The 9,725-nt window shown below is 38.7% G+C and overlaps 1 protein-coding gene and 1 pseudogene across 1 annotated transcript; both read right to left on the bottom strand.

Annotated features, from left to right (window-relative positions):
* Positions 1-938, bottom strand: LOC103259891 (annotated as a pseudogene).
* A 7,328-nt stretch (positions 939-8,266) lies between these two features.
* On the bottom strand, positions 8,267-9,299 carry LOC103259892 (olfactory receptor 6C4). The gene has a single exon (XM_008057550.1). The coding sequence runs from the start codon at positions 9,275-9,277 to the stop codon at positions 8,351-8,353; it is 927 nt and encodes a 308-aa protein (XP_008055741.1). The 5' UTR covers positions 9,278-9,299; the 3' UTR covers positions 8,267-8,350.
* Positions 9,300-9,725: the final 426 nt, after the last annotated feature.

Genomic DNA, 9,725 nt, shown 5'->3' on the forward strand with positions numbered 1-9,725 from the left:
TTAAAGATTCACAAGCTTTTTGACTTTATCTTTGAAGGCTTGTTTTACCTGTTGGTTCCTTAGGGTGTAAATGAAGGGATTTAACAAAGGGACAACTGAAGTAATGAATAGAGCTACTGCCTTGTTGAATGTGTCCCCTTCTTTTGCTGAGGGCTTAATATAAATAAAGCAGCAGCTTCCATAAGAGAGAGAGAGATGACAATCATGTGGGAAGAACAAGTTGAAAAGGTTTTTATCCTTTGCTGGGCAGAAGGGAACTTCAGGAGAGTCTTGATGATGAGTGTATCAGAAAGAACCACTAGCACCAGAGTGACCACTAGGTCACAGATGCCACAGGAAAGACAACCTTCTCTATGAGGCTTGTGTCTGAACAGGAGAGTTCCTGAAGAGCTGAAGAGGCTCACAGTCACAGAAATAATGATTCAGCTTGTTGGATGCACAAAAGTCCTGCTGACTCATCAGGATGATTGGTGGTATAATGACCATTAACCCAGCAGCCAAAAGCAGAGAACCAGCCGGGTGCAGACTCTTCTGCTCATGATGGCCACATAATGCAGGGGTTTGCAGATGGCCACATAACGATCATAGGACATGGCGGCCAGAAGATAAAACTCTGTTGACCCAAGGAATATGGCAAAGAAATACTGAGTGAAGCAGCCAGCAAAGCTGATACTCTTGTCCCCTGTTGTGATGCTAATCAGGACTCTGGGAATGAAGATGTTTGTGAAGGAAATTTCCAAGAAGGAGAAGTTCCGGAGAAAGAAATACATGGGAGTCTGAAGGTGGGCGTCCAGTAAGGTGAGGATGAAGATAGTCAGATTTCCAAGGATGCCGAGTAAATCGGCAAGGAAAAGAAAGGAGAAAACTGCCACCTGGAGTTCAGGGACGTCTGTGAGACCCAGAAGGGTGAACTCAGTCAACATGGTTTTATTTTTCATAGTTGAAAAAATTTTGAGTCTCAAGGTGAAAAAGAGAGTAATCAAAGATGAGAAAGGAAGAGGTGCTCTGAAATGGACAGGTGAAATCGGAGGAGAACAAAATGAAATGGATCGTGAACGTCTCCACGATGTGATACAGACCGGTCTCATTTGTCCTGTGTTGGAAGGTTCTTGTCATTATTTTCCCACGTGGTACTCTCCCTAATGCCAGCACGAAGCAAGTAGCTGCCTCACAGATAATGTTCAAAAGGTTGTGAAATATGTTAATAAAGGAATACCTCCAGCTGCTGCCTTCTTTCACAATAGTTTCTGATTTATCTTCCCCTGCATTGACTTTCCTTACTTCCCACGGACTCCATTCATAGCCCTACTTTCTTTGTCTGCCTAACTCTTCTCAGAATTGCTGTTTTTCTTACTCTTTCCTGCCTTTTTTCTTTTTTTATACAATTGTAGCAATCTCTAATTTTTCTCCCAGTTTAATTCTCTTAATTCTATTGATGTCAAAAAAGTGTCAGCTCCTCATTTCTTCCCAATGGACACTCCAAACCTCTCTGCCTGTGCCTGGCTATGAGAATTTAAAGATCTGTATATTAAGAGTTTGTCATTCTGCCCCTTGAAATAATCCGCATACCTGTTTAAGGGTAAGTAAATATTAGATTAGAATAATACTCCAGCATTTACTCCCTTAAATACATTCAGAATCTTTAGATTTAGAGTTTGCTTTTCTGTAAAGATAGGGCAATTTTATTATATTCCAAGGAAATTTTAGGAGCTTGAGAATATTTAAAGTAGGAGCTTTAAACTAGGAATTCTTTAATCCCTAGATTAGATTTACGATGTCTGCAAACCCATTAAATCACGTGTGAAAAATTTTGTGTATGTAGATACGTGAATTTTATGGGGAAAGTGTATAAAACGATAGTTTGCGGTTATCTGGGATACTCCTTATCTGAGTACTTCATAGGCATTTCAAGTCTTTACTTGTTTGTGAACTCATTGCAAATCAAAACCACATACACTGAGATCCCACCTAACCCCTATAAGAATGACCATCATTAATAAAACAAACAACAACAGATGCTGGCGAGGATGTAGAGAAAAAGGAACACTTCTACACTGCTGGTGGGAATGCAGACTAATACAACCTCTTTGGAAGACAGTGTGGTGATTTCTGAAAGAACTAGAAATTGACCTTCCATAGGACCCAGCAATTCCCCTATTGGGAATATTCCCGGAGGAACTCAAATCATTCTACAAAAAAGATACCTGCACACGTATATTTGTTGCCGCTCTATTCACTATAGCAAAAACATGGAACCAACCGTGTTGCCCATCAAAGCTGGACTGGATAAAAAAAAAAGTGGTACGTACACACAATGGAAAATTATGCAGCCATAAAGAATGACAAATATATGGACTTGCAGCAACTTGGATGGATTTGGAGTTGATCATACTCAGTGATTTATCACAGAAACAAAGAACTGAGTTCCATATGTTCTCAGTCATCAGGTGACCTTGAACAACTATAATGCTGTGGGAAGGCAATTGGCAGTAGCAGAAAACTGTCAGGGGAAGAGGGGGTGGGACTGGCAGTTGGGGGAAGCTGCTAGGGGAGGGAGGGGCATGCCTCACCAACAAGGGTGCCTGCATGATCAGTGTTTGTGTACCTAGCCCTGAATTGTACCCCATATCTTTATAATAAATAATAAATAAATTAATTAAAAAATAAATAAAGGGTCACATTATCTGGGAGTGCTCTCACTGATTTATTTAAGACTTTTTCTACTTATTTTTAAATAAAAATTTATAAGGTGGCAGTTTTCAAGCATTTTTGACTCCGAACACTAGTCACATTAACACAAGGGTGGGACCGGCGGTTGCAGGGCATGACTGGAGGGAGGGAGGGTTGGGAACATGTGGCCACACAATGGGTACCTGGTCCACTACCAGGGGGAGAGAGTCAGCTAGAAGCCCACACTTCACTGGCATGCAGCCTACTTATGTTGCAAACCCTCACTTGTACCTCTCAACTCTAAAATGAGAGTAAAATAAATAAAACAATAAAGCATTTTTTGACAATAATTCATTCTATATTCTATATTTTATTTTAAAACTTTTTAAACTGTTTTAACGTTGTGGGGTGCAAGTCAGGATTGGGTACATAAGTGGTTTTTGTACACAGGAGACGTTTGGGGCCTCCTGTTGGAGCTCACTTTGCCTGGATTGGGATCAGGTACCCTTACTGATGTTATGTGCTCCCCTCCTTCTCTGGCAGTGTCCTCCTGCTACCGCCAATCCTTTTCTCCATAGTATTATGATAAATGTTCAGGGTCCACTTATGAGTGAGAACATGTGGTGCTCAGTGTTTTTGTTTCTGTGATAGATCACCGAGTATGATAGACTCCAAATCCATCTACCTTGATGCAAAGTGTTATATATATATTTCAAGCAAGCACGTATCTATCTCACTTAAAAGTTTTGCAGAACATTCTTTACTACATATGATGTTATCTGATAGTTTCTATTTTATTTTATTCCATTTTAAAATGTTTTCATCAGAGAGCAGACATCCTCACTGTCCTGCCCATTGTGCCTGTCACAATGTTGTCTTCCCCTTAATAGATCTACCTTTCTTCATTATTAAAAAAATTGTTTTCTTTTTTTTTTTTTTTTGAGTTGGAGTCTCACTCTGTCGCCCAGACTGGAGTGCAGTGGCCGCTCCCGGCCACCACAGCCTCGACCTGCTGGGCTCCAGCGATCCTTCCGCCTCAGCCTTCCAAGTAGCTGGAACTACAGGTGCGTGCTACCACGCCCGGTTCATTTTTTATTTATTGTAGAGATGAGGTCTCGACAAGTTGCCCAGGTGGGTCTCGAACCCGTGGGCTCAGGCAATAAACAATTGTTTTCGAAAGCCAGTTTCAGCCCACTAAATTGACTTCATAACCTCCTAGTGGGTTGCCAGCCCACAGTTGGAATCAAGGTTCCACAATGTTCTGGATGCCCTTGCCCTCCTGATTACCAACCTGGAGTTTTCAGGAAGTGGCTGAGTTTTCATATCTGTGTCCATTTCAGGATTCACAACTACACAGACGTAAAATCAATGAAGCTGTAAACATGTAGCATACTTTCTCTCTTGAGAACCTAAGTGACTACAGTGAAATTTTAATCCTAAATATTTTTGGAGAGAAATCATAATTGTAAGGCCACACAATTACAAAGCAATGTAAAATTTATGGCCTTTTTATCATTTTCTGCAACTAAATCCTGTTCTGCATTTTGTAGAAATACACACACTTCCGAACTTTTCTTGGTAGGAAGTAATCTTCTGCTGCTCTTGTCCCTTATCCGTTCAGTAGGGATTTGCTGATCTTTGCATTTCAACTAACTGGACCGGAGCTGAATCTGAGTTTTTGGACATCCTGTCTTGTTTAAGCAGAGCCAGTAAGTGGGAGGGTAAAGGAAGGACTTTGAGAAGCAGGGCGGTCCTGGATCTTTCTGTTCTAGGAGAAATGAGCTGATGACCTCAGAAGGCAGAATATGGACTCCCCCTCGTACACCAGATTATGCTTCACCAGCATACACAAGTTTTATTTACTATATTGAGAATATGCTCTGGGGGATCAATTGATGAAGAAGCACCAGTTGCCCTGGGGATTCTTATTTGGAACAGGCTAATGAATGTCCTTTGTTGACAACTTTGGGAACAAACTTAAAACTATAGCTGAGGGAAGAGGGTTCAGAGAGATCAGCTTGGAGGTGGTTGTTGGTGGCCGGGTAGGCTGCAGGACAGCACCAGCGGTAGAGAAAAGGAAGAGTATGGAGTCTTTATATTTTCTTTTCTCAGTAGGTGGTCATAGCTGGACTTGGCCATGGACAAGCAGATAGGTGGAATGGCTTTCAGGCTGTGGAGGTTTGAAAAGTCATATTTCTAAACATCACTAGCTTGATCTTAATTATTCCATTTATAGACTATTGGCTGAAGATAGTAAGCATCAGTTTTCATTGTTTTGGAGTCTGCATGCAGAAATGAAATACAAAACAGACACAAGTAAAATACTCAAATTGAGGTAGGGGCCGTATCCCATATTTGCCTGTGAGTCACTTCTGAGAAAACATTAGTAAATCTCCTGTTTAAGGAAGTGAAGAACTTGTTAAGATAAGTATATATTACCTAGAAGGTCTAGCACATTGTTATCCAAGGACATCTTTACCACAGCTAATACATCAGGCCAATCACCTATTTATCAATAGAGCACAAGCACCAGAAAAAACAATGTTAGCTTTGGAAACAAAATGTCAAATTTAGGCACAAAATATCAACTACACAAATGCCTTACAAACACCTTCCCCATACACATAATTCTTACAACTATAGTGAGGCTCAGAGAGGCAATGTGGTATAACCAAACGCAGCACAATAATCAGCTCTGTCTTGAATGATGCACAAAACTTTATCTCTCTGAGTCTCATTTTCCTTTTCTGTGAAAGGAGAAGCACAATGCCCATTAAATAGAATTATACTTGTTAAGGACATAGTTCAGTACCTGGCACCTACTATTGCCCACAAATATTTTCCATTTTTCTTTTTCAATGAAGGAATCACTATAAACACCATTTGGCAATAATACATTTGTTTCTCTAAAATGTGCTTATAGAGAAGAAATCAAAGTCATCACTTGGAAACTATTTATCTCTGCCATATTGTAAATGCTTGTTTGTTTAAAGAAATCTCTTTCCCTAGGGATTCATTCTTCTTCAGAAAGGAGAGGAAAGGGTGGCAAAAGAAGTTAGGCTACCCTTTCCAAACTAGGCTGAGTCAAACTAGGCTGAAATTGCATAAGCTTGGAATTTTGGAAAAAAGAATAAATAAAAAATAAATTAAGGAGAGCTAGAGGTGGACATTTGTTCAGGAAGTAATTCATGGGGGAGTTTTAATCACCCAGTTTTAATAACCTGCTCTCATGTATTCTGATGATTTTACCTGAAGTGTAGATAAGACCTTTTACTGGCCTGGCTTTCCAAGCATGCAACTGGACATATAGGGAGTGTAAATATGCTGGCTTAGCTACAGATGGACTTCAAGTAGAATGGCCAACATTTTTACAGCCCCAGTTATGGTAAACCAATCAATTCAAATCCTAATCTTTCCAATTAAGCTCCAGCTCCTTGAAAATAATATTGTTCAAAATTATCATGTGGTAAGAATAGATACGATTAATTAAACACTTAACAAATACCGGCTTTCTCTTAATATTTTAAATCTAGTTTCTAATTAAATTCTTAAAACTAACCTGTAAGATAGACAGTATTACTAAACACATTTTAGAGTTTACAAAGATGAGCCTTAGGGAGGTCAAGTAACTATTCCCAGATGAATCTGCTAGAAAGCTGAGAACCTGAGATTTGAACTAAAGTCTGTGTTTTAAGCTATTATATGACATTGTTTTTACTTCATCATAGAATTTGGTAGAGATGTGGATGTGGGGAAGTGAACAATGATTCAGGTTTGGTTGCTTAAGAACATTTTTCTGTCAATGAAAGGTAGCTCAGTGAAATTGAAATAGATTGAAAGTCATTACTAGCTAGCAATAAAAGAAAATCAGTTCAAAATAGCAATAACTTAACATAAAAGACCATTCAAAAATATTTTGCACACTCCAATATTTTTTGTGGTTTTGAGAATTTGCTCTTATGATACATATAACCCAACTTGTTCCATAAATGCTTGAGAAGCACCATTCTATCCAACATATCACCAAATATAAAGCATGTGAAGCCGGGTGTGGAGGCTCATACCTGTAATCCCAGCACTTTGGGAGGAGGGGGAGAAAGGATTGCCTAAGCCCAGGGATTGGAGACTAGCCTGGGCAACTTGGTGAGACCTCATCTGTACAATTAAAAAAAAAAAGAGTACTTGCATAGTGAACACTTGTATACCTAGCCCTGAATTGTACCCCACACCTTGAAATAAAAAAATTTAAAATAAAAAAATTAACCGGGCATGGTGGTGTGCACCTGTAGTTCTAGCTACTTGGAAGACTGAGGCTGGATGATTGCCTGAACCCAGGAGGTCGAGGCTATTCATGAGTTTGCACTCCAGTATGGGCGACAGAGTGAGACTATGGCTCAAAAAAACACATCAAAAAAGGCATGTGAACACATTAGATTGTGTTTCACTTGTACCCCAAACAGTAACCAACATCCTATGATGTTTCAGCATATTATTAAATGTCATACAAGTGATCAGATTTAAAATATGTCCTTACTTCCATTGAAGTTGAGGCCTTATCAAATTCAAGTTGTTGTTACCCTGAATCTGTGTGTCAAGTTATTGGTAGGAAAGTCTATTCCCAGTTGTTTTTCAAGACTCATAATTTGAAACATTCTAGATATAAAACTGGACTGATACTTCATATTCTTTTAAACTTTACAAAACAGTCATCCATGGTTTATATTCAAAGCAAAAGCAAAAATTTGGAGAAGAATTAAAAAAATGGAGCCAGATTACATAATTTATCTTTTGTAATATCTAATGAAAGTAAACAAAGAGATGAAAGTAAAATCACAATATGAAGGAAAAAAAACCCCCAGAAATTGCCAAAGAGAGAGAAAGCAGATCTCATACCATTAACTTAAATGTCAGCTAAATAAGGAAATGATAGATTTTGTCTAGAAGAAGTGAGAGGCTTCTAATCATGCCTCTAGAAACCTCTAGAAAATGGACTTGCAAGTTGATAATATCTTGAGAAATTACTCCTCATTTGGAGAAAAGTAGACTTAATGTATATACCTTTCTCTTATGTTGCTCTTGTGAAAGGATGCACATTGTAACGGCTACAGTTGAAACATAAGTGAAAAATGAGAGAACAATCAAAATGATTGACACCCTGACAGAAGCATTGTTTCTAGGACTCCACGCTGAAGTACAATAACAAAACTACTACATTCCCTCAAAATAATGCTGATAATATCCCTTTCTGGAAACTTCTTTTGACTCACGAATGTCCAACTAACTTTACAGTTGTAATTATATTCTTTTTTGAGCTGGCCTTCTTTTTCACTCTAAATTCTTATCCTCCTACTCTCCTAAATGAGCAATATGCTTTGCTTCTTAAGTTTCATATCATTTCTAGAAAACAGAACTAACTCTTTCCATCTGGTTTTTTTTTTTGGATTCTAATCGACTCTTCCCTGATAACACTTACAATGTTATTTTATTTTTTTGTAAATTTATTGTATACATTTAAAGTTTATACATCTTTCTTTTGCTGTAGACTCTGGATTTATTGAAATTAGGATGTATCCTTTTGATATTTTTATTGTCAAGGGCCAGTTCAGCAGTTGAAATATAGACACCCAATGCATATTTATTAAGTGAAAAATATGTTTTATTGAAATGTAAAGTTTTTTTTTTAAAATTTCACAATCTTTTTGACAGTGTCCTTGAAAGCTTGCTTCACTTGCTGATTTCTTAGAGTATAGATGAAGGGATTCAACAAGGGGGTGACTGAGGTAATGAGTACAGATATTCCTTTGTTGAAAGCACCTCCTTTTGCAGAGGGATTAACGTACATAAACATGCAGCTGCCATAAGAAAGGGAGATGACAATCATGTGGGAGGAGCAAGTGGAAAAAGCCTTTGTCCTTTGCTGGGCAGAAGGGAGCCTCAGAATGGTCCTGACAATGTAAATGTAAGAAAGCGTCACCAGCACCAGAGTAACCACTAGAGTCATAACAGCTACTAGGATGACCATCAGTTCCAAGAATCTTGTGTCCGAGCAAGCAAGCTCCACGAGGGGCCCATAGTCACAGAAATAATGATTCAGAACATTGGAGGCACAAAAATCTACCTGGCTCATCAGGATGATTGGTGGTAAGATAGCTAGGAATCCCCCCAGCCAGGAACAGAAAACAAGTTGTATGCAGACTCTGTCGCTCATAATGGTCATGTAATGCAAGGGTTTGCAGATGGCCACATAGCGATCATAGGACATGGAAGCCAGGAGGTAAAACTCTGTTGCCCCAAGAAATATGGCAAAAAAATACTGGGTAAAACAGCCAGCAAAGCTGATGGCTTTATTTCCTGTTGTTATGCTGGTTAGAAATCTGGGAATAAAAATGGATGTGAAGGAAATTTCTAAGAAAGAAAAATTCCGGAGGAAGAAATACATGGGGGTCTGGAGTTGTGGGTCTATTAAGGTGAGGGTGATGATAGTCAGATTTCCTAGGACACTCAGTATGTAGGTGAGGAGCAGAAAGGTGAATACCACCACTTGGAGTTCAGGTTGATTTGTGAGGCCCAATAGAATAAATTCACTAAGCATGGTTCTGTTTTTCATTGTTGATCTTCAGGGGATCTAAAGGGAAAAAATGAAGATAATAAAAACTGAAGAGTTTCTCAGAGTGGGAGAGATAATGCTTATTTCAACCAACAGAATCAGGTCATACATTACTCATCATCCATTTGGCCCAAACCACTGTCCCACAGGACTGCTTTTGGCTCCATATTGTCTATGTAAATTAACTTATTCCTAAAGTCTTTTTCATTTTTCAAGTTGGCCTATTCATAGTCACTTAAGAAAATATATTATAGAATCACTACTTAGGATTTTTTCAGAAGAATATGTTTGGAGCACATTTTTTTTTCTCAAAATGTTTATGAAATCTTCACATTTAAAGTAGTTTCCCATGACTCTGTTACTGTCTCCTACTTCTGTGTTCTTGGTAGCAATCTCTCGATGTGATTCTGTTTCCTGTGCTTTTCTGTCTCTTTCTTTCTTTTCCCTG

Source organism: Carlito syrichta, unplaced genomic scaffold (genome assembly GCF_000164805.1).
Source record: "Carlito syrichta isolate Samal-C Ts95f unplaced genomic scaffold, Tarsius_syrichta-2.0.1 Scaffold303056, whole genome shotgun sequence".
Taxonomy (NCBI): Eukaryota; Metazoa; Chordata; class Mammalia; order Primates; family Tarsiidae; genus Carlito; species Carlito syrichta.

Coding starts and splice junctions, on each gene's coding strand:
- LOC103259892 (XM_008057550.1), bottom strand. CDS start 9,277: ATGAAAAACAGAACCATGCTTAGTGAATTTATTCTATTGGGCCTCACA.